General features: G+C 50.7%; 1 protein-coding gene across 2 annotated transcripts in view; it reads right to left on the bottom strand.

Moving 5' to 3' along the window:
• Positions 1-25,403, bottom strand: part of SHANK2 (SH3 and multiple ankyrin repeat domains 2) — a 669,064-nt gene that overhangs the window by 34,345 nt on the left and 609,316 nt on the right. For both annotated transcript variants that reach the window (XM_063670714.1, XM_054438629.2), the window contains 3 exons: positions 1,197-1,332; positions 600-680; positions 317-325 (listed from right to left, as the gene is read on the bottom strand). In XM_063670714.1, the coding sequence (XP_063526784.1) occupies positions 317-325; positions 600-680; positions 1,197-1,332 (226 nt within the window). The remainder of the gene's footprint in view (positions 1-316; positions 326-599; positions 681-1,196; positions 1,333-25,403) is intronic.

Here is a 25,403-nt window from a genome sequence, read left to right as displayed (position 1 = left end):
GGATCCTGCATGGCCCACGTGGCTGCTAGTCGCCCTTCCCCAGTCTACAAGATGGAGTCAGAGGGCCAGAGCCTCTCTCTGTTGCTTGCAGACCTTATACAAAGGTACCGGGAGTTCCCTAAGCCTGCTGTGCAGACCAGACTGCTCTGCCAAGCCCATGCTATCTACACAGATCCCCGGAGGATGGAGCCTTCTGGTCTGAGCCACGTGGGGAGCAGCTCACACAGGCCTCTGAGGCCTGGGCTGAGGTGGATGTCGGTGGGGGTGCCCTAGACAGCAGGGGGAGCTGCTTTGGGGACCCAGTGGGGCTGCTTACCTTTATCCACTAGTGAGAGGCCCAAAAATTCAAAACAAAACAATGTTAGATAAACAGAAAAGAGGAAAGGCAGGACTAGCAACAACGCCCCGCGAGGCTCCGAGGGAGGTGCACACGTGGGGCCGCGGGGCAGGCAGGGACATTTCCTGACGCATGTCTGGGTACAGAGGCAGGAAGGGGGTAGCGAGCAAGCGTGGGGTCATGCACAGCCTGGTGCTTTGCAAAGGGCAGCTCAGGGACCAGCATGGCGACTGTACGGGGCTGGGCCGGGTGTGCGACTTACCGAGCTCCTCCAGCTCCGAGGTCATGGACTTGGAGCGCAGGGTGAGGGCTGTGGTCGGTGCCCGCTTTGGAGGCGGGGGAGCTGGAGGGCAGAGGAGAGATGCGTGTGAGACCCCAGCCCATGTTTCCAGATATGGGAATAAGGCCAGCGGTGGCCCTGTGGCTGGCAGGTGGGTCTCAGGCTGTTTGGCTGCGGTGGTTAGGGGTTGTGCAGGTGTGCTTATGATGGGAAAGGACAGGTACTCAGGAGGATCTTGCCATATCCCAGAACTGCAGTGCAGGCCTTCATGGGTGGGCCTGGGGAGGGAGAGGGAGGGGACGGGACACTGAGTGGGAAGCCAGCAGAAGCCTGCGGAAGGGACGCCTGCTAGTGACTAAAAGGGCACTCCTGGTGGGACATGGATGGTTCCGGCAGCCTGTGAGCTCCAAGTCATTGTCATGGGCTCTGGCGGCAAATTCCAGCCTTGCCCCTGTGCCTGGGCTCTCAGAAGTGTGGGATCGGCTGGAGAGAGGGCCCACTGCCCCCCAGCTGTCCTGCCCGCCCCCACCCACCCCTGGTAGGGCCCCAGGCTGGAGCTGGGCAATGTGGGGCATGTACCTTTCTTCCTGGCGGTGTCGTCGGGGTCCAGATTCCTGGTCACTGTGACCACCTTAAGGACCAGGTGATTCCCTCCCTGCCGGATCATGTTCACCACCTGCCTGTGGCCGACTTTGACAACATTCTCATTGTTCACCTGTGGGAAGGCGGGGAGGATGGCGTCAGCGAGAGCCAGCGGAGAGGAAGACAGCTGGCACCCACCCAAGGCAGAGACACGTGGGCTCCTAAAAAGGGGGCGAATGCAGGGAAGCGAAGGGAGTGAGACCATCATCTTTTTGGAAGCAAAGGTGCTTTTGGGGAAACCAGAATGAATGCTGCTGTGACTGTGGAGGTCACTTAACTGTAGCTTAGGAGGCTGGGGGAGGCCTTCCTCTGACACTGCAGCTCTCTGCTGAGTCCTCCACAGCTGCTGCGGAGGAAGGGCTGATTCCTATTTAACCTGAGCATCCTTAGGTGCTTACTTTTACAGGCCTGGGGCAATTTTCACGGCCACCAAGAGACTGCATGTGAAGAGCCTGACAGGCGAGTTCCAGGGCTGGGCTGCAGTGCCAGGCTTTGCATCCTCACAGGAGGAGGAAACGTGGCGCTTAATTGCTTCTCTTCTCATATATTCTGGGAACGCACATCACGCTGACGCGGCCCCTTTCCTCCCACTCCCTCCCTCCCTCTCTCCCGCTCCAGAGGTCTGGGAAGGCAGAAAAGCCTGGCCCGGCAGGGCGCTCGCAGAGTGGGGGCCCTGTCCCTGTGCTGGTCTGGACAGCTAGCTGCCCCAGTGCTCCTGGGACGGTGAGTGCCAGGCTGGGGACCCCCAAGGCTGCCATGCTATGGCCACTGCCCTGCAGTTGAGGAGCTCTTGGTCCCTTTAGGAGCCGGTTACCTCCCGCCCTGTTTGTCCTCACCATGGCAAATGCACCTGGCACGGAAGTAGGAACGGACTCAGGGTGCCATCCCCCGGCCTCTCTGCTCTTCTCACCTCCCTGAGTAACGCTCAGCAGCAGATGGCTTTGGCCTCTGCCTCCCAGCCCCACGCCACTCCCAGAGGAAAACCCGAGTGATGGAGACTGGAACTGGGTGGGCGTCTGGGCCGACACTGCCCACCCTGGCTACTGCAGGAATAACACTTAGTGGTTTTCAAATGTTGCTGTGAAAAGTTCCCGGCCTCACCCCGCCCATGGAACTGAGCTCCACAGGGGGCCTCTGGCACCTTCATCCCAGCAGCTCCTGAATGGGAGCGCAGCCCAAAGGCAGCTGTCTCTAGGTGGCAGCAGGGAGGGGGAAGCCCCGAAGGGGAAGTTTACAGCTGCTTCACACGCCACCTTCAAACAAAGAAAAGCACCCTGATCGTAAACAACAGCCAAGACGTCATGCCCCTCACCAGTCACACTGTGCTGTACGCATATCCTCCTGCTATGGATTCTTCAAAAACTAAACATCTGGTATACCCACAGACAGAAAACTTAAAGCCTGTGTGCTGCTTGGTGGATTTTCACAAATCCAACACCCCTGTAAGAGCTGGATAGAAGCAGGTACCACCCGGCTCCCCATACTGTTGACAGGCCCAGGATGTGCCAGTTTCGGTCACCTACGAGACGGCTGCAGAGCTCCTCCAGGCAGAGCTGCGAGGAGCCCAGGGAGGACTCAGTGGGGCCAGGGCAGTCCCTGCTCCAGCTGCTCTGCAGTCTCTGCTGTGGGACCGGCTCATTCCCATGTACTCAGACCTGCCCAGTTTCAGCAGTGAGTATCCAGTGTCCTGGGTCCACTGGACAGCTGGTCACCCGCACTGTCCTGAAGATACAGTCTTGGGAGCAGGACCATCCTAGTGGGGCCTTGGGAGAGAGGCCCACCTACAGTGGCAGTGGTCTTTGCAAGGTGACTCCTGGGGGCTGTTCCTTTCACGAGGTTCTCAGAATGTAATTAGGAAAACAGATGGATTTAGGAAGTAAAGGAGCCAGATTGAGGAAGACAGCGCTGGGAGTTCTCGGAGGGCAGACCTCAGCTTGCAGGACCCTCGCTGCTCTGGTACAGACAGGCAACTGAACACCAGCCACGCGTTATCAGGTTCTCTCCCCTCCCATCAGCACACCCGGGTAGCGGCTGTTGCTCATTCATTCATTCACTCATTCCAGTGTTTCTGTTCCCCATACCACTAAAAGCCATGAGGCGCAGGCAGTTCAGCTGTCTCTGCCTCCATCTGTGGGAAGTTTGCGTCCTCATCAGGGAGTTTTGGCCGACACACAAAGAAGTGAACACATAACTTCAGGTGGCTGAGTACCACCTAAGAAGGTGCCAAGTAAAAGGAGACTGAACAGAGGCCTGGACCCACCAGGAAAGAGCAGTGTGGGCGGAGTTATGGGGTGGGAATGGGCAAGGAAGCGGTAGGGGGTCGGGGGTGCAGAAAAGGTCAAGGCCTGAGAGCAGGGCCTTGGATGCCAGGGTGAGGTTATGGGCCAGGGAGTGCTGAGGCCCTATGCAGAGATGAGGCATCTGACCCGAGCAGCTGTGGGTATGAGGTGCCAAACACACGTCGGGGGCACCGAGACACTGGGGTCTCAAACTGAGATGGAGGAGGCAGGCTGCCCAGGCTCAGGAGCCACGAAGCCAGTGTGTGAGGCCTTGGTGAGAAGACCTGGCAGTAGGGAGCCCCCAGTTGCCTGGCCACTAGATCCCCAGGGGTCTTCCCTTGCAACACTGTGGGGAGAGAGGGGAGGACTTGGCCCCACCTTGAGATGGGCTGGGACCAGCTTTCCTGCTCTGGGCGGGCCCCCAGTGCCAGGCCTTGAGGGGGCTCCAGCCAAGAAAGTGCATATTACTGCCTGCCTGCTCCTGCCACCCGCTGTGGGGCATTCTCTGGATCTGATGCTTGGGGAGACTACGGGACTGGCACAGGGATGGGCTGCCAGTCACTGGAGAAGCCAGGCTCAAGTTGGGGCCTCCTGAGGGCTCATTGGGCTGATGGGGACTTTAACAGCCCGGCCGCTTAGGCAGGGAGGGGCTGGGGATGTGGCCTCCAACTGCAGCCTACTAACCATCACGGCCTTGGGCTCACTCCCTAGAATCCTCATCCTCCAGAATCTCCTGTGGTTCATTTGTGGTGGCTGGATGCTGTCCTTCTGTGATCTTGGCCAGAGCTGGCCCTTGGCCACTTTGGGAGAAGAAGTTTGTTCCTGTGCCTTGGAAGGGTCAAGGGGCTGGAGGAGCCCTTTTCCTCAGAAGTGTCAGAGACTGACATTACTCTTTTCTGGGCAGGGGAGACAAAGGACCAAAGGGCCTCTCAGGGAATGAGCCACTCATGGGGGATTCTCAGGAAGCTTGGCTCTGGGGCCAAGGACCTTGGTGGCCCCAGCACCTTCCTTGTCTGTAGCCGACAGCCTGGGTGCATGTTCTGGTGGCACCTCCACACAGTCATGCTGCCCTAGCCAGAGCTGCTCCTGCACAGGGGCAGGCTGGCTTCCCAGATGTGATGTCTCGTATCTGAGTCTGCAGAAGCTGCTGTTCCCACCTAACTCTTAATCAGCAGAGCTCCCCAGTTCCTGATTCCATCCCCTGTACCCCTTGTAGACCTGCTGCCCTCAGCAGACTGCAGCAAATGGCAGGACCTGCTCAGGAGAGCTCAGAGGAAATGAGGCTCGCATGGGCCCTGGAAATATCACTTGGCCTTCTCTGAACGCTGATGACAAAGAGGCATACAGGGCTTGCAGGGGTGGAGCTAGATTTGGAATCAGTTGTTGGGCACCTGATGGCCTTCTGACCTCCGGAATCTGTCTCGCCCAGGTCTTCCAGGGTCCTGAGCCACTTCCAAACAAAGTTGCTTTGTACGAGCTCCCCTGCAGTACCAGCTCCACTTGGAGGGCCCTCCCTCCCCCTTCATGGAGGGATGGTATCCGGTGAGCCCTGGTCCTGGTGGGCCTGCACCCCTCCAGAATCAGCGTATTATTGGGTCCAGAGCCTGTGCGGGCCTTACTGCTTGCTGGGTGCCCGTGGGCAGGATGCCTGCCTCTCTATTGGGGTGTCCTCAGTAAACAGCATGGCTTCCTGCCCTGGCAAGCTCTTGGGGGCAGGGAGGTAGTGCCGACAGGGCCTCAAAGCATCCACACACATCCTAGGATGTTCCCTTTGGTCCCCATCCAGCGATTACCAAGGGTCAAATCCCACCCACACAGTGCCTCAGTCAGTTTTAACTTAGCTGTCACAATTTAAAGAGTATAAGACCTTTGTATAAAAAGTCTAGAATTTCAGTTTTCATTGAAAAATCAGAACCCTCGCACTTGGGGAGCTGGGCCTCCCACTTGCATGCGGCATCCTCCCCTGCTGTTAGCTGGGGCTGTGAGTGCTGCTGTGCCCACCCGCCCCAGCCTCCTGGGCCCTGATGTCACCTCTTCAGCTTGAGGGGGCATTGGATTTGTGGCTCTTGCCAGCCACCAGTGAAAACAGAAAACTGCTATCACTGCCTTTGATGCCATCTGCGTTTAGAATTTTGGGAAGGGACAGATTGAACTCTGCACATTGCTGGTCTCAAAATCAGCCTGGGTGACATTCATGAAACTGATTTCTATTTCCTAGGGGAGCCGCAGGTGACTGGTGAGCCCTGTATCAATCTAAGCTTCCCAGGCCAGTCTCCTGTGTCAGAGCTCAGATCTCAAAAAACATTCACCTTGTGCCCAGAATCTTTCTCCTGCAGAGGGAGAGGGATGTCTGCGAGGGGCCTGCAACAGCCTTTCTGAGCATGAGGAGGAGGCAGAATGGGGGAATGTCATGTGGGTGCTGGGGCAGAGGCAGGCGGCCACCCTGTCTGTCACCACTCCGCATTACCCTGAACCCTAGATGCAGGCCCAGTGGACAGACACGGACATGAGGTCTGGAGGGGCCTGTGGGGGACCCCAACTCAAACTTGGGCTTGCAAAAGCCAGGAAAGTGGCTCCGAATCTCGCACTTAATATAGAAACCACATCGTTTCCATCAATGAAGAGCCAGTTCCAGCACCAAGCATGTGGTCCCAGTGACGCGCGTTTGTAATTAGACTCTAAATACCATCAAGGCACTAAAAATGCCGACTTCCCCAAAGCAGCTGGGGCTGGGAGGCACCCGCAGGAGCGGGGCTTGTGATTTTTTGGAGTGTTTAGAGGCTCTGCAAATGATCTCAGACCGGTAGTAACTCCTGCAACGCACATTTGCTTTGCACCCCTCCAGGGTGTGGTTTAGATTCTGCTGAGAGGGCACAGGTCGTGAGAGTGTGCCACAGGAACCTCTATCATACAGGCCCAGGACAGGAAGACCCCTTGGTGAGAACCTGGCCGCACTGACAGACTGTGCCCAGCTCTGACCTCGGGCAATGAGAGCCTGCCTACTGGGAACACCACAGGGCACCAGGGCTCATGGGGGTGGATGGTGCCCACGTGCTGCTGGGCACACACCTGCCCTGTCCCCCTCAGCTGAGCACAGAGGACCTATCCCAACCTTTCGCCCACACTGACCTTTCCCGACAGAATGCTCAGCACCCCTCCCCACATCCCATCCTTCCAGCTTCCCCTAAAGCCGCCATCAGGGCTAAGTCCTGGGGCGGGGCAGAGTCTGACCCCTGCCCTGCCCTGCCTACTGGTGCATCATCTGTGTGTCCCCAGACACTTGTTCTGGACTGAACTGTGTCCTGCCAAAATTTATATGCTGGAGTCCTAACCCCCAGTATCTCAAAATATGACATTACTTGGAAAGAGGGTCTTTGCAGATACAGTCAGGTTAAAAAGGGGCCATTAGGGTGAGCCTAACCCAGGTGACTAGTGTTCTTATGAAAAGGGGAAATTTGGGCCAGGTGTGGCGGCTCACACTTGTAATCACAGCACTCTGGGAGGTTAAGGTGGGCGGGTTGCTCAAGCACGAGTTTCAGACCAGCCTGGGCAACATAGTGAGACCCCATTTCTACAAAAAAAATACAAGTTAGCCAGGTGTACTGGTGTGTGCCTGTGGTCCCAGCTACTTGGGAGGCTGAGGCAGGAGGATCACCTAAGCTCTGGAGGTCGAGACTGCAATGAGCCGTGATTGTGCTACTGCACTCCAGTCTGGGCAACAGAGTGAGACCCTGTCTCAAAAGAGAGTCGGGGGAGTCTGGATATAGAGATATGCACACAGGGAGAAGGCACCATGAAGGCTGAGATCAGGCTGAGATCAGGGTGATGCTTTGAGATGCTAAAGGTTGCCAGGAAACCGTCAGCTCCTATGGGAGAGGCCTGGAAGATTTTCCCTCACAGCCTTAGAGGGAACCCATGCTATTGCCACCTTGATCTCAAACTTCGGGCCTCCAGAGCTGTGGGAGAGTCCCTGTCTGGTTGAAGCTACCCACCTGCAGTGCTCGGTCACCAGGCCTGTGCCTTGCCTGGCCTTCTTGGTTACCACCCTGAGGACTGTTCTATTGCAGCTCTCAGCCACAGTGCATCTCTGTCTGCTGCCCACTGAGGCTCACCTGCCCCTGTAGCACCAGCTGTTGCCCATGCAGTAGCACAGGTCTCCAGCGCTGCCCGATGTGAGCAGACACTGATTGGGCCACAGCCTTGGCTCTTGGTCCCACGACCTCCCCCAGGGGCCCAGTGTGGGGACACTGGCTATTGGCCTCAGAGCAAAAATGGCCCCAAGTCCCGTTTATCCCATTGAGGAGGGGCTCCCAGCACGGAGCTCTGCACTCTTCCTTGCAGGAGCTCAGAGCATGGCCAGCTGGCATGTCGCTCTGAGTCTTCAGCATTGGTGTAGCCTTTGGGTCAGCTTTCCTCAGCTCCCCTGCCCCCTCGCCCTGTCTTTCAGCCCTGACTCAGCCCACCCTGCTGGCCACGACTTGAAGCTGGGGACTTGCAGTGGCTGCATGTCTATGTCCCCCCAGTCCCTGTGTTGAAACCCTCACCACCAGTGTGATGGGGTTGGGAGGCGGGGACTCTGGGAAGTGATTACATCATGAGGTGGAGCCTTCGTGAATGGGATTAGTGCCCTTATAAAAGGGGCCCTGGAGCAACCCTTTGCCCTTTCTGTCCTGTGAAGAGAAGATGGCTTTCTGCAAACCAGTTTGCCGGCCAGTGCCATGATCTTGGACTTCTGGTCTCCCGAGCTGGGAGAAATAAGTGTTGTTTAAGCCACCTGATCTGTGTATTCTGTTGCGGCAGCCCAAATGGACTAAGAACTCAAGTGACAAACCATAGCTGTGCCTACTTACCCAGGAGCCTGGCCACAGCTGCTCCTGTGGGATCTTAGGGACTGTTCCCGTCTCCCATCCCCTGCAATTACATATAGTGTACCAGGCTTGAGATGGGGAGGGAGGAGGTGTCTTGGCCAGCAGGTGACCCAGGAGTGACTGGTCTTAAAGGGAAGCTGGGAAGCAGGGACTGGAGGAGCAGACCCTGGGGCCACAGTCCACCCAGACCTGCAGAGATGGCAAAGGCAGCTCTGGCATGCAAAGGCCACAGCCCCCAGATGCTGCTGCTGTTAGCAAACCCGGGGCCAATGTCGGTGGCTGGGGCATCTTAAAGGTCCTGGGGGAAGGGGTGTTGTGAGTGGGAACTCAGAGGCATTGTCATTGGAAAATGACTGCCGCAGCCCTGGGAGGGAGTGGGCAGTGCAGGCTGGAGGCCACAGCCCTCCCGCGCTCATGCTTGTAACAGAGCTTCTGCCCTTCTTCACCCCACAGAGGTCCTATTGAAACTGTCCCCTTTAGCAGGGCTAAGTGGGGCATGTAATGTGGGTCCCTGAGAAGAGATTGTCTTTCCTGCCTCTGCCAGCGCCCCCACCCCCAAGTTTCTGCCACTGGACCCAGCTGTCTGTGAGGCCTCTGGATACAGATCCTGTCCCTCCCTTCCCTGCTCCTCCCTCCTCTGTCCAGGAGCTGGGGGAACCTGTCTGTAGGAAAAGGGTGTCCTCCAGGATGGGTCCATGTCACTGTCTTCTGCCTTTAGAGGAGGCATCTCTGCCTTGTGCGAGTCATAGCACAGTGAGTCCTAGGGGTTACTGGAGTCCTCCCTAGGCTGGGCACACAAAGGATGGAGCCCATGCTCCCAGCTGCCTTTCCCTTTCCTGGTGAAGAGGAAGTGTGACTCCATTTTCTGGACAGAAGCTGCGCAGCCACATGAAGTGGCAGCACCTACTCCTTGCTGCCTCAGAGCCAGCCCCAACCAAAGAGGATGCGCCAACCTCCCGTCGACCATGCTGGTCTTAAGTTCTCATCCTATTCTGCAAAATAAACAAGCTTTGGATGATGTCCTTCCCCAAAAGTAAGAAACATACCAAGGACAAAGCTGTGCGTTGTGTGGCTTTGGGTTTTTGTGCACCTGCTCCCCGTGTGAAGGTGAGTACTTTGACAACAAGGCACAAGGATGCCAACGGAGTGTGCCCCGATGCCCATCAACACTTCTATGGGAAGAGTGGGGCAAAGGCACATGGCTGGCAACTCAACTCAACGTGAAATTAATTGACAAGACCAGCATGCAACAAGGCAGGACTGGATACTTCAGTTACATTTCCCTACCCAGTTCAGCAGGGACAGAGGAAAAAAGGAGCTTTAGGATCTTTAGAATTTCCCAGCCTTTAAACAAACCTAAAATCAGTTTAACCTGCAATGAGACTTTGGAACCAGCTACAGTCCTTAAAACAGATGCCAGAAATTGCTCATGTGGTGACAGAAACTGCAGAATAGGTGAAATGCTTGCTGTTTCCTCATATGCTCAGGTTGGCATCTTGAGCTTCCATGGGGTTTCGGTGCCCGTCAAAAAACCTGGACCTGCAATTCTGGAATGCTGCCACCAGGGGAAGGTATGGCTTGATCACTTGCCAGATTTATAGAAGGCTCAGGTAAGTACTGAAGCTCCTGGGGATAACTGCCTTGGAGTAGAGAGAAACTGTTGAGAAATCATGGATCCAGATAACTCCAAAAAAAGAGTAATCTGCCTGTCCATGCATCACCCTTACATACAGACATGGAGACATTTACAGAGTGAGTGAATCACAGCCACATCCAGGTAGATGACAAGAACCCAACCCTATCATCAGCCACAGTCCAGGGAATTTCTGTGAAGAATGGGCATACCTGCCTTCCTTTGTAAATAATTCTCTTCTTCCACTTAAATCGTTATTTAAAATATCTAAGTTGTACATACACATACACAGAGTTTACAGAAACAAAGAGTTCCACAAGGATTGTCATGATGAAACCCCACCACCCAGCCTTACTTCTCACTCTGAGCCTTCATCTATTTAATTTTATATCTATCACTCCATCTCTGAACACCTATTTTTGCTACTTGATATTTACATTTTCGATATTATCTGCTGACACACTGTGATAGAAAAGGATGACTTGGCTCAGAGTTTGTGAAATGTGGCTCTATGGTGATTTTGGACCAATTAATTCTTTGTTGTGGGTGTGCATTGTAGGATGTTTAGCAGTGTCCCTGAATTCTACCTGCCAGCGATAATCTCCACCCCCAAGCGTGAAAAGCAAGAATGTATCCAGATATTGCCAAACGTCCTATGGAAGGTCAAGACACCATCAGTTGAGAACCACTAATTTGGCTCTTTTTAAAAAATCCTCCCTCCCAACTATTTTCCCAGTACCACCATCCTCTAGATGTATTTATATCAAAATTTTAACTAGATCACCATTCAGGATTTACATCATGACTATGTAAAATCTATTCATAGCTTAAACTATATAGTATACTATGGTTACTTCGTCTTTTCCTGTACATTTTGTTCTCCCTAGAGCAAAATAATTTTGTTTGTTGGTCGGTTTTTCTATGTACTTACCAGTAATTCAAATCCAAATGCTTCCCTAATTATGTAAATCTCTTTTCAGAATCTTCAAATACATTATCCATTTTAAGTTTGTCTTCCTGAAGCAATATTTCCTGAAGACTTTTGATCTGCACTGAACAACCAGGATTAAGTGTTTTCTAGCAGCTGTCCCCATTACTCTAATCCTCAGGATTCCTTTGATTGATTCTTTCCTGTGTTGGATCTCCTGAATCCCTGTATTTGTTTATTTGGTTCAAAAACCTCATTTTTTTGTAAAGGACATCCTCCAGTATCTTCTCCCCAAATGGAGTTAGGACATAATTTTTTTGAGACATTGACTATTTGAAAATGGCTTTATCTGTACACTTAATTGGTAGTTTGGCTGGGTATAAAATTTGAGGTTGGGGAATAAGGTAAAGTAAATTCCTAAGACTAACTCTTCTGCAGGTAATAGCTATAAAATCTAGACAGAGTACAATCCCCACCCCTAAACCAACAAATGAATTCTCTGAAGGTTCTGAAGAGTGAACAAAGACAGGCAGATTTTAGATGAGAGTTGAAAATTAGAAGCTTTGTGCAATGGATGCATTATGGTGTGAGTCACCTGCAGTTTTTTTTTTTTTTTAAATCCAGATCCTGCACAAACCTGCAGTTCTGATAGAAATCAGAGGATACAGCCCACGGTGGCCATAGCAGCCAAAGTGAGGGGAGAACTCCAGAAAAGAGAGAGCCAGAGAAGGGTAGTTTCATGTTCTGTGTGTAAACTTTTCACAGGTCTTTGGTTGATGTCTGAGCTGTGTGTGTAAGGAAGACTCAAATAGGCTTGCTGAGAAGGCTGAAATTTGAGCTGCTGCCACTGCAGGGCAGACAAAGGTTGCAATTTGAATTTAACCAAACTCATTATCAGCTAAAACAAAAACATTAACACCCATCAAAGGAATGTAATATAATCCAGAGTTGCCACAGCATAACAGTCATGAAATTTGGGATACAACTCAAACTTATTTAGCAAACCCAGAGATGACCCAGATGTTGGAATTATCAGAGAAGGACTTTAAAAAACAGCTACTGTAACAATACCCAACTAGGTAAAGGAAAATAGGCTTATAATGAAAAGACAGGAAATCCCAAGGAAGTTTTAAAAAGAATTATATGGAATTGTTAGAAATGCATCAGCTGGGCTTAACATCAGCATGGATATGACAGAGCTAATTGTCAGTGAATTTAAAGACACACCAAGAGAACGCATCCAATCCAAAGAAGAGAGAAAAAAAGATTTTAAAAAGTAGAACAGAGAGTATTAAGGATCAAAAGGTCTAACATAACATTAACGAGAGTCTCAGAAGGGGAGAAAATTAGAGTCAAAGAAGACAGAGAAAATGCGTCATAAAAAATACTTGAAAAAATGGTACCCAAGGAATTCCCCAGTTAGGTGAAGGACATAAATTTATAGATTCAAGAAGCCTGTGAATCCCCAAAAAGATAAGTATTTAAAAATTATATAGGGACATTATAGTCAGTTCTGCTCAAAGCCAAAGACAAGGTGAGAATCTTAAAGCAGCCAGAGAAATTATTTACATTATTCACACTCTACATAAAAATGACTGAATGATTGCAGACTTTGCATCAGAAACCATGGAGAAGAACCTCCTGTAGAAGACTGCGGAACAACATCTTTAACAGGTGAAAGTAAAACAAACTCAACTAGAATTCCATTTCTGGTGAAAATTCTTTAAAGAATGAAGGCAAAATAAAGACCTTTATAAAGAAATGAAAAGCAAGTTATTTGCTGCCAGAAAGCCTGCACTAAAGAACATTCTTCAAGCTGAAGGGAAGCGGGACTGGATCTATGGACGGCACAAAGGGTGCCACAAATGGTGAACACCTGGATACAAAATAAAAGATGATTCTCCCTCTTAATTTTAAAAGTAGATATCACTGTTTTAGGCAAAAATAATACTGATTTTGGGGTTTACAAGTGTGTAGATGTAACACACATGACAATTATAGAATAAAGTGAGGCAGGAGTGAAGAAGACGCATCTATATGGCTGCTGGGTTTTTATATTTTACATGGAGTGTACAATTTGAACTCTAAGTAGACTATGGAAAGCTAAGAATGTATACTGTAATCCTTGAGCCACTGCTAAAAGAATGTGAAGAGCTATAGCGTAAAGCCAATGGAAAAATTAAAATAAGGTTCTAAGAATAGTTAAATAATCTAAAATAAGGCAGAAAAAGGGAAAAAGAAAAACTGAGGAGATAAACAGAAGACAAACTTGTAAACCTAGATGGAACCACATGAACAATTCTATTAAATGTTAAATAGAATAAAACTCCAACTAAACATCAGGCCTTATAAAATGGTTTAAAAAGAAGACCTAATTATGCTGTCCATATACTTTCAATACAAAGACACTGAGAGGCTGACAGTTAATAAATGAGAAAAGATAGTTCCTGGGCAGAATGGCTGTTAATATCAGACAAAATAAATTTTTGACACAGGGTCTTGCTCTGTCGCCCAGGCTGGAGTGCAGCAGTGTGATCATGACTCACTGCAGCTTTGACTTCCCCAGGCTCAGGTGATTCTCCCACCTCAGCCTCCCAAGCAGCTGAGACCACAGATGCATGTCACTCTGCCTAATGATTTTGTATTCTGTGTAGAAATGTGGTTTCACCATGTTGCCCAGGCTGGTCTTGAACTCCTGGGTTCAAGTGATCTGCCCACCTTGGCCTCCCAAAGTGCTGGGACTACAGGCATGAACCACTGCGCCTGGCCATTCAATTACTTTTTAAATATTTCTTTTATTTTCTCTTTGAGGTATCCTTATTTTATGCACAGTAGACCTTCTGGACTGACCTTCTAATTTTATTATCTTTCTTCTTCGGAGGCCATATCTTTCTCTTTTCTGAGAAATTCTTTTCAATTTTATCTTTCAGTCTGTCTTTCAAATTTTTAATGCCAGCCCGGAGCAGTGGCTCATGTCTATAATCCCAGCACTCTGGGAAGCTGGGGTGGGAGGACTGCTTGAAGCCAGGAGTTTGAGACCTGCTGGGCAGCACAGTGAGACCTCGTTCCTCAAAAAAAAAAAAAAAAAAAAAAAACCTTTTGAAAATTAGCCTAGCATGGCAGCATGTGGCTGTGGTTCCAGGTATTCAGGAGGCTGAGGTGGGAGGATCCCTTGAGGCTAAGGCTGCAGCAAGTCCTGATCACGCCACTGCACTCCAGCCTGGGCAACAGAGCGAGACCTGTCTCAAAAAAAATTTTTTTTTATACCTGCTATAATATTTTTAATTTTCAGGAACTCTTATTTTGTTCTCCGAATGATCATTTCAGAAAGAACATTTTACTTTTTTTTTCCTTTGATCTCACTGAGCATATTAGTAATACATTTCTTAATCTTACTCTTCCTGCATATTGGTTTCTTCAATTGTTTTCGGTGTGTTTGTTTTGGGCTGTATTTCATATTAGTTCATCAAATGTCTGATGTTCCTTGGAAGGCAGCTCATATTTCTGAGTAGCTCCTAAAAGACTAAGTTCGATCACAGCCGGTTATTTTGTGAATACTGACAAATGGATCCTAAAGTTTATATGGAAAGGTAAGAGGCCCAAAATAGCCAACACAATATTGAAGGAGGACAGTCACAGGGCTGACACTCCCCAACTTCAAGAGTTACTATACAGCTACAGTAATCAAGGCAGCGGGGTACTGGTGAAAGAATAGACAAATAGACCAGTGATCAGAATAGAAAGCCCAGAAATAGACCCACACAAATAGAGTCAACTGATCTTTGACAAAGGAGCAAAGGCAGTTCCATGGAGAAAGGACAGTCTTTTCAACAAGCCATGCTGGACATCCACATGCAAAAATGAATGTAGAGACAGGCCTGAAATCTTTCACAAAAATTAACCCCCAGTGGATCACGGACTTAAATGTAAAAAGCAAAACTATGACACTTCTAGAAGATAAGAGAAGATCTAGATGACCTTGAGTTTGGTGATGATTCTTAGATACAACACCAAAAGCATAATCTATAAAAGACAAAATTGATGTTGGACTTCCTTAAATTAACTCTGCAAAATGCACTCTGAAAAGAATAAAAAGATAAACCATAGACTGGGGGAAAATCTTTGCAAAACACTTATCAGATAAAGGACTGGTATTTGAAATACAAAAAAGAACTCGTACATCTCAACAGTAAGAAAACAACTGAATATAAAAATGAGGCTGGGCATGGTGGCTCATGCTTGTAATCCCAGCACTTTGGGAGGCCGAGTCGGGTGGATCACCTGAGGTCAGGAGTTCGAGACCAGCCTGGCCAACATGGTGAAACCCCGTCTCTTATAAAAGTACAAAAATCAGCCGGGCATGGTGGCACACATCTGTAATCCCAGCTACTTGGGAGGGTGAGGCAGGAGAATCGCTTGAACCTGGGAGGTGGAGGTTGCAGTGAGTCGAGATGGTACCACTGCACTCCAGCCTGGGCAACAGAGCAAAAAAAAGGGCAAAATATCTGAATAGACAACTCACCAACGAAGATACACAGATGGCAAATAAATGTTCCACATCATGTGGAATTAGCAAATCAAGCCAACAGTGAGATACCACTACACACCTATGGAATGGCCAGAATCTGAAACACTGACAACACCAAATGCTGGCGAGGATGTGCAGCAACCGGAACGCTTATCATTGCTGGTGGGAACGCAAAATAACACAGGCACTTTGGAAGACAGTTTGGCAGTTTCTTACGAAACACCACACTTTTACCCTATGGTCCAGCAATTGTGCTCCTTTGTATTTACCCAAATGAGTTGAGAACAGGTTCATACAAAAACCTGTATGCCGAGGTTTAGAGCAGCTTTATTAATAATTGCCAAACTTGGAAGCAACCCAGATGTATTTTGGGAGGTGAGTGGACAAACACACTGGTCTGTCTAGAAAACGGAATATTAGTTAGCACTAAAAAGAAATGAGCTACCAAGCCATGGGAAGGCCTGCAGGAAGCTTACAAGCATGTTGCTAAGTGAAAGAAGCCAATCTGAAAAGGCTGCACACTGTATGATTCCAACTACATGACATTCTAGAAAAGGCAAACTATGGAGAAGGTAAAAAGATCAGTGGTTGCCAAGGGCTCAGGGGGAGGGAGGGAAGGAAGGTGGAACAGAAGCACAGAGAATTTCTGAGGGCAGTGAGGCTGTTCTGTCTGATACTATAATGGTAGGTACAGGATATTATACATTTGGCAAAACCCACAGAACGTACACCAAGAGTGAACCCTCATGTAGACTACGGACTTTAGTTAATAATAGTATATCAGTATTGGCTCCTCAACTGTGTGGGACATTTGCTACAATTGACAAGCCAATTGAAAAATAGGGAAAACGGAGAGATACAAGGGGGTATGTGGCAAGTCGGTACTTTTCACTCATTTTTCCCCATAAACTTAAACTCCTCAAAATATAAAGTCTACTAATTAAAAAGAGGCTCATTTCTACAAGTTTTTATTATGGAAGAAGCCCAATGTTACATGACAGTAGAGAGATGAGTACCCTGAGCCAGTGCCGTCTCTTCAGCCAGCGTCAGCCACTGCTGGCTCCGAGAGCACCCACCCAGCCCCTGGGGCGATTATATCCCTCTGCGTTCCCTGGAAATGGCTCGGCGTGCTTTCTGTGAGAAGATAGAGACTCTTATTAAGAAGAAACACAACTGAAGTGGGAGGATTGCTTGAGCCTGGGAGATTAGCTGCAGTTAGCTGGGATCACACCACTGTACTCCAGCCTGAGCAACAGAGAACCTGTCTCAAACAAAACAAAAAGCAAAAACCACAATGCCATTCTCATGCCTAAAAAGCGACTGCATTCCTGGTATCATGAGGCACCCCGTCATGGCTCAGGCTCCCTGAGTGTACAGCTGGTTTACTTGACTTATGAGCAAGATGCACAGGTCACATCTGGCTGGCAAGTCTCTGAAGCCTTTTTACATCTCTAGGCTTTTCCCATTCCTCTTTTATCCCTTCGCAGTTCATTTGCTGAGGAAACCGAGTCAATTGCATCCTGCGGCATTGCTTCTATTAGTGGTGGTCAGAGGCGGGATCGCATCCAGGCGCCCTTTGCAGGCGGTGCCGGGCATGCCCACGCCAGGAGCCCTGGCACAGCTGCTTGGGTCTTTCTGCGACGAGACAGCACCGGTGGGTCAAGCACCCTCAGCCTGGCCCACTCCCCGTCAGCTTGCCACTTAGTGTTTTTAGCAGCCACTGGTAAATGCCATGCCCAGATCCTTCACCTCCTGGGAGCTGCAGAACGGTGATGTTCGACTTCTATTGCTCCTTCTCCACTTATTAGTTGGAATAATTTTTATTTTAACTTCTTGAGGCAGGGTCTTGCTCTATCACCCAGGCTGGAGTGCAGCGGCATGATCTTAGCTCACTGCAGCCTTGACCTCCTGGGCTCAAGTGATCCTCCCACCTCAGCCTCTTGAGCAGCTGTAACCACAGGTGTGTGCCACCGCACTGGGCTAATTTTTGTATTTTTTGTAGAGATGGGGTCTTCCTGTGTTGGCCAGGCTGGTCTGGAATTCCTGGGCTCAAGTGATACACCTGGGCCTCCCAAAGTGCTGGGATCATAGGCATGAGCACCGTGCCCAGCCACAATAATTGTTAAGAAGAAACTTTCCCTTTTCCACACCTGGATGACCCTGAGGCACAGTGTATGTGAGAAGGCCCAGATACGGGCCGGATACTCGCCTTTCATCAGTTTTCATGTGAATGAGTCACTTCTTTCAAGTGACCAGTTCTTTAAAAAGTGTCACTATGGGCGGGGCATGGTGGCTCACGCCTATAATCCCAGCACTTGGGAGACCATCTGAGGTCGGGAGTTCGAGACCAGCCTGACCAACATGGAGAAACCCTGTCTCTACTAAAAATACAAAATTAGTTAGACGTGGTGGTGCATGCCTGTAAACCTAGCTACTCGGGAGGCTGAGGCAGGAGAATTGCTTGAACCTGGGAGGCGGAGGTTGCCATAAGCTGAGATTGCACCGTTGCACTCCAGCTTGGGCAACGAGTGAAACTCCATCTCAAAAAAAAAAAAAGTGCCATTATGAACTCAGGGATGTTTCTAAGAACATAACTAATAAAAGTTTGAATCTACTACAATTACTATTGTTTTTATTTTATTTTATTGAAACAGGGTCTTACTCTATTACCTGGGCTGGAGTGCAGTGGCATGATCTCGGCTCACTGCAGCCTTGATCTCCTGGGCTTGAGTGATTCTCTCATCTCGGCCTCCCAAGTAGCTGGGACCCAGGACCATAGGCATGCACCACCATGCCTAATTTTTTTTTTTTTTTTTTAAAGACGAGGTCTCACCATGTTGCCCAGGCTGGTCTCAAACTCTTGGGCTCAAGCAATCTGCCTGCCTCAGCCTCCCAAACTGTTGGGATGACAGGCGTAAGCCACCATGCCTGGTCTAGTCTTTGTTTTTAAACAAATCTTTTATTTTAGAATAGTTTTAGATTTACAAAAACATTGTGAAGACAGTATCTGGAGTTCCCATACACTCCACACTGTCTCCCCTACTATTAGCATCTCACACTGGTATGGGACATTTGTCACAATTAATAAACCAGTATTGATATATTTCATTAACTAAAGCCCACATTTTTTTCGGATTTCTCTAATTTTTACCTGATGTCCCATACAGATCTGTCCCAGGATCTGTCCGGAACGCCACATTACGTTTAGTTGCTGCGTCTCTAGGCTCTGCCTGCTGGGATGGTTTCTTAGACTTTGTTTTGTTGACCTTGACAGTTTTGGCTGCTGGTCAGGTCTTTTGTTCTACCCCTGAATTAAGATTTTTTTTTCTCATTATTAGACTGAGGTATATACGGGTGTTCAGGAGGTAAAGAGCCATTCCTGTCACATAGTATCGAGGGCACACACTGTCACCAAGACTTATCGCTGTTGGTGCTGGCCCTGCTCGCCTGGCCAAGGGAGGGCTCACTGGGCTCCCCTGCTGTGAAGTTACTCTCCTTTCCCTACTTTCCACGCTGTGCTCTCGAAAGGAAGTCGCTGTGTATCGCCCACACCTAAGGGGTGGGGAGTTACACACCACCTCCTTGAGGACAGAGTATCTTTGCACATGTTAGGGAAGATTTGTCTATTCCTCCCTTTATTTTTCAGTTGTTTATCAGTGTGGACCCATAGATACTCATGTTGTACTCTGAATGATAACCAAATGTGACTTTATTTTCTAGCTCAAATTGTCCCGGCCGTGGCCTTTGGGAGCTCCTTGGCCTCTGGGAGCTCCCTGGGATTTGCTCCAGCCTTTTGTTTTTTGACTACTTTCTTCCTTTCCGGTTCTACAGGATGCTCTGGGCTGCTACCTTTTGCTGTGCTTTCGAATCCTCCACTGTGCTGTATGAGCAGCCCTTCCTCACACTGGCTCCTGAGCCCATCACATGTGACTTTGTGTCTTCAATACCTTCCTTGCTTTTGGGTGTGACAAAATACTCTACACTCTTCACGATTATACTGATAGCTTCAACAGAAATTCAGGATGATGCTGTTTTTACTTATTTTCTTTTATATTGGTGTCTCTTTCTCTTTGCTGAAAATCTAGGTTCCTAATGACTGACATTAAGGTCACGATCTATTTGCTCTATCATTTGTTAATCATCTATCCATCTATCATTACTTTCAGACTAACACCACCAATGTCATTACTAATAACAGGATTACTGAAAAGAGGTTATGATTTCTTTCCAGTTTGCAATGACATGCAAATTGCCACTTGACATAATTTGTTAATGCCATTAATTTAATTAGCAGTTACGTTCATTTCTATTATTTTGTTTTGGATTTTGAGATTTTTGAAATTTTGACTGTGTTTTACAATTACGTGAAATATTTACTCAATTCCAAAATTGAACCTGCTACTCTTTCCCTTCTACTTCCTCTTCCTTGTATTCTCCCCCTTGAGGCAATGTAAAATTAAAACAAGTTATTTTGGTGGATTATCCTTCCATTAAAAAGGAGAAATGAGCAAATACCTGTGTGTTTTTGTATGTGTATGTGTGTGTGCACGTGAGCATGTGTGTGGGTGAGTGTGCACGTGTGTGTGCACATTCCCTCCCCACCTTCCTTGGGTAAACAGCAGCACGCTAGTCACGTTCTTCTCGCCTTGACTTTCCCACGTAACAACACCCCCTGGAGACAGTGCCACGGCAGCTCTCAGAGACGCTCCCTGCACCTGACTGCAGCCACATGTCCTCCCCGCAAGGCTGTTCCGCGGCACACACTGCAGGCTCCTACTGGTGGGTCTGGTGCTTAGTGTTCTGCTCTCCAAACAGAGCTGAAAACAGCCACATGCGTCCTTGTTCTAATTTTCCGAGTGCACCTTTGGGCTATGTTCACATCTATGGGGTTGCTAGCTCTAACGGTTTCTTATCCAAACTACCCATCAGCCCTTAGCCCAGGCTACCTCCACCTCCTAGGCAGAGGCCACAGCCTCTTGCAGTTCCGCCACGTGATTCTGACTATACCAGCTTTCCCCACCACAGCTCCGCTCCAGCTTTCTGAGGCCTTTGAGTCCACTTGCCGTGCAGCCGCCATCACCGTTTCTGCTCTGTCCTTGATGGTCTCTGTCTCTTTAAGGATGGCTTATCCTGCTGCGTGCACGGCTGAATGCACGGCTTAACCTCTATCTAGATTTGATTGATTGGCAGTGTCCCTCTTTTGCTGGATGTTGCCAATCAAATCTCTAAAAATTCATTTATTCTTGAAAAAGATACAAGAAGGTACCAAAGGGGTGGCCACAGCATGGCTGTCCAGGCACGGGCACCCTCCCAGGGCAGCCACACTTCTGCACGTGCAGGGTTCTCATTAATTCTTAGCTTGTCTCCAGCCATGGTTTATTCAAACCCTGATCTTATTTCCTCCTTTGACTAGAAAGCTCTCTGGTGGCACCCCCCTCTATCTTCTCTCATCCTACCCAGGGGCTCCGAGTCCCTGCTGGCTCAGGCTTTGAAAGCCCAGTCCTCTTACTCAGCTCCAGCTCCGCAGGCTGGCCGGCCACCTGCTCACACTGTCTAAGCTTTTTCAAGGCTGTCCTTGGCATCCATTCGGACTGTGTCCCAGTCCCTCAGTTATTGCAGCCATCAGAGGGAGAGAGGAAAGAAGGAAGAGAAGGGCACTGCCCCCACCTCCAACCAGGCGGCATCATTTCTGAGACTCTTGCAGAAGGGAAGCCGCCCCAAGCCAGCCAGGCATTTGGGCCCCTAAATGCCACAGCTCCTCTCTTAGCGGCCACAGTTGCCCCTGGCAACGTGCGGCAGCGGGCAGGCTGCCTTCACCGAGGCCTCCCTCCAGACCCGCAGCTCCAATCCACATCCCCTTTGAAAAATGTTTACACACAGTGCCGCGAGGTCTCCGGCAGAGGGCTTGCGGGTGCAAAGAAGCCCACAGGCCCACACCTGCAATGCTGGCGTGGGTGTGGAGGGGCGGCTGCTTGTCTCCTGCCCCTCCCCGAGCATCAAAGCACGCGGGTGGCACAGCAGGGTGTGCTCCTGCATCCGCCCGGTCCAGCTGGCTGCAGTGTGCACACCGGGAGGCGCCTCTGTCCAGAGCACCAGGAGGAGGCTGGCCTCACACCTCAATGCGACTGGTTACAAATACAGATTCCCAGCCCTCACAGCAGCAGGTGCTCTATAAATACTATTGAGCAGTTCTCTTTGGGACTGTGGCAAAACACAGCAGGGTAGGAATGCCTGGGTTCACGTCTCAGCTGCCCCACTGTCAGGAGAGTTTGTGACCTCAGAGCAGGGCTCTGGCCCTCATCAGCTCTGTCTGCAGCAGGGGAGCAGCAGCTCCAGCAGTCTCTCCATGAGAATGCCTGAGGATGGGTGTGTGACTGGAAGGGGGGACGCAGAGGCCCTGCTCTGCTGGGGAGGATCCCCGGTGCTGCCCCGAAGCCCTGTACTGCAGGCCGGCTTTCCCACCTAAGCAGGCTTTGTCTGTGGTCCTGCCCGCTCCCTGGCCGTCCTTCCCATGTACCCTGTGCAGCAGCCGGTCCCGGAGGGCAGCGTTCACCGCTTCCTGTGTCAGGAGGCGCTCTCTGCTGGGGCTGGGCTGTGCACGAATCAGGGGCTCTAGGGGATTCTCAGTCTGCTCTCTTGTTTTTCTCAACAAGAATATCCATAATTTCAGTTCAGAGCAGTGGAAAAGCATCATACGGAGGCAGAGTCGGAGAGCCGGGGTAGCTTCCTCTGACAGCACCCTTCATCCTGCTGTGTCCTTCAGTTGTCCTTCCTCCCTTGTGCTGCTCTGCATGGCCACTGCGTGCTGGCTTCAAGGCCCCCGTCAGGGGTCAGGGCCCAGGCTGAATACCTGGTACATGAGGGGGCCTGGCCATATCTGCAGCGTGACTAGCAAGGCGATATTAACGGCCAGTGCCAACTGAGCACCGACGACGTGGCTGCCCCTGGGCTAAGGACTTTACATAGTTATACCATTCAGTCCTCACAAGCACCCTATGGACCAGGTGGTGACGGGATCCCATTTTACAGATGAGGGACAGAAGCTGCAGTGGAGCCCTGGGTCCTCCCCTCTCTACCAGGAGAGTAACCAGAGCAGTCCCGCCCCCTGGGGGCAGTGCAGCTGTGAATGCCACCATCGGAGATGGGAAGGCACCAGGGGCAGCTGTGTCGCTCACATCCATGCTCGCCTTACCACCGTAGAGGCACAGAATCCCAGGGAGCCTGGAGAAGGGTATGGACTATCTTCAAGTTAATCTGGTGGTGACACCCATTGAGGTTGCTGTTCCCAGTGTGCTATCTTTACCGGAGCAAATCGGTACAATTCCAGACGCTCGGATGCAGCTATGACCTTGTGAATTCCTTTGCTCTCCATGGATCTGCAAGGAGCACCAGTGGGAGTCTGCTTTCACCTGACAGCGCCAGTGGTCCACATGCACAGCCCGCCCTCAGGCCACTCCGAGCCTCCTACTCTCTGCCATCCCAGGGCCCTCAGAGATCCCATCAGCTCAGCTTTCCAGAAAACATCATGCTGTCCGCGATACTGATGACATTACGGTAACTAGATCACGAGCAGGAAGTAGCAAATGCTTCAGATGCCTTTTATGCAAAGAAGGGTGGGGGAAGCCCACAGAGATGCAGGGGCCTGCCAGTTCAGTGAGGGTTCTGCGTCCTCAGTGCTCTGGAACATGTTGAGATAGCCCCTCCAAGGGACGGGGGGGACATGCCGCTGCCTCTCACCATCTCATGCACACATGCACGCAGGCACGAGGCTTGGCAGGTCTCCGTGGAGTGTGGAGGCAACACAGGCCACATTTGAACATTTTCTCCAGCCCATCTACAAAGTCCTCTGCAAGCCTGCCCGCTTTGAGTGGGGACCAGAGTAAGATAAGGCCCTGTGCAGGTCCCAGCTGCAGCAGCACAGGCCTTGCTGCCAATCGGCCTGACAGCCCGGCAGCTGCAGCGACACTTACAGTACCCATGGCAAACAGGGACGTGTGTGGAGGCTCTGGCCAGCACCAGCAACAGAATCCCAGTGCAGGCCTCGAGGACTTGGGAGCACATCCAGGCCCTTCTCTGCAGGTAACTCTTCTCCTTCTGGGAAACACCTCTCTGGCTTGCTCCTGGGCTACGGTGTATACCCTGCCCAGGCTCGCCCAGCTAGGTCGCTTCTGTTAGCTTTGTGTACCAGTCCCCAAGGAACAGACTCTGTGGGTGGCAGCCCCTCTCCAAGAGCTAAGGATAGCAGCCCCTAACACCCAGGACAGCTCATCCCGGGTCTGTGGACCCCAGCCAGCAGGCCCGGGGTGGGCAGGGGATGGTGGATTTTTTTTTTCTGCCTTCTGCTTGGAGCATGAGACAGACTAAGAGAGGGGTGAGAGAAAAGGGCATTTGGAAACGAGCCTCGAGGTAGGGGAGAAAACAGGCTGTTTCTCTTGAAATGCCAGGGTTGGCAGCAACAGAACAGGAGTGAACAGGGTCCTGGTACTGTGCACCCTCACCTCCCAACGCCAGGGGAAGGGAGCCCTGACACCCCGGTAAACACACACACCAGGTCCTGGATGGGACCAAGCCACCACTTTGCCCCCTGAACAGCACACTCAGAAGGGGATCTCTGCTTTCCAGCTCACCCCCCTCCCAGCCCCCAGGGGATGTGGCTCCTTTGGTTTTGTGGAGGTGATGGCGGGGAGGTCCTGCTCTCAGAAGCTTCCTTCCCCCTCCCTGCTCTGTGACTGCTGTCTCCTCTGCTGGACTTCTCCACCTTAGTCTTGGTGGCCTGAGGGGCAACTGCCCATCATTCTCAGCCAGCAGGCCTCTCTCAGGAGGACAGGCCCTGGCATACTCCGCCCCCGCCCCTGCCCCCCCACCCCCCACCCATCTACCCCCAACCCACCTTTTCAATTCAGACACAACTGGCCAGCACTCACATTAAAACACAGATCCGGAGAGTAATGCAATGGACACAATAAGACACCAAACTATAAACAAGACCTGAGGCCATGCCAGGCAAGGTGATCCTGCACCCTAAACCTAAGAATAAGGTGGATTCTGGCCGCCACAAGGCTTTTCTGATTCTCTAGCAGCTAAGCAAGCGCTGGCCTTGGGATAAGCAACATTAAAATAATTGTAGCTCATCCACCTCCAGACACTGACAGCTGGCCCCTGTTCCACCAGCCATAACCACAGCTGTGACTGGACAAGAGACTGATTTCAGTGACTTTCTCCTGACAAGAGACCACTGGCAGTGGGCTGGCTCTCGCCGGGTCACAGAGGCTGTGCTGAGCCCCTTTGAGTCCCTGCTTCACCTTTCCACAGGTAGGGCCTGATTTCCATGCCTTTCAATGTGAAGTCTCTACCTCGAGGTGAACATGGGAGGTGTGTACCATGCATGTGTGCTCAGCGCACACGCGTCAGGGACCCTGTATGAATACTCATGGCTTCTCCTATAACCTGCTGAGTGTGCTTAGCCAGCATATCCTCATTCCAGCCCCACTCCCTTGAAGTGCCTGCTTCCGGCTTTGGCCAGGGGCTGTGCTTCCCAGCTGGTCACAGTGCCACCTCTCAGGTGTAACCCTTTACAAAATAAAGTCTCCTTTCAAAATTTTATGATTTTGTGATTTCTTTTCAGTTGACACCACTCCTCCCCCTCCCCTACTCTCAGGCAAGAAGGACCCCCTCCCTCCCTCCTGAACACCCCTTATCATGTGCTGCCGACCTCTGCAGGCCTGGCCCTATCAGAATCACATCCCAGGGGAGCCCCTCTGAGCCCACTCTCCTCCCTGTACCCGCCCCATATGGCCACCACCCTGGGAGCATCCCTGTCCTCGTCTCAGAGGTATGCCAACCGCCCAGGTCACCTTGGCTGCTGACCAGACGCTCCCAGTCCTCAACGCTTCCTACACAACCACATC

The sequence above is a fragment of the Pongo pygmaeus genome, chromosome 9 (genome assembly GCF_028885625.2).
Source record: "Pongo pygmaeus isolate AG05252 chromosome 9, NHGRI_mPonPyg2-v2.0_pri, whole genome shotgun sequence".
In the NCBI taxonomy this organism is placed as follows: Eukaryota; Metazoa; Chordata; class Mammalia; order Primates; family Hominidae; genus Pongo; species Pongo pygmaeus.
This window is presented reverse-complemented; position numbering and strand designations above follow the sequence as displayed.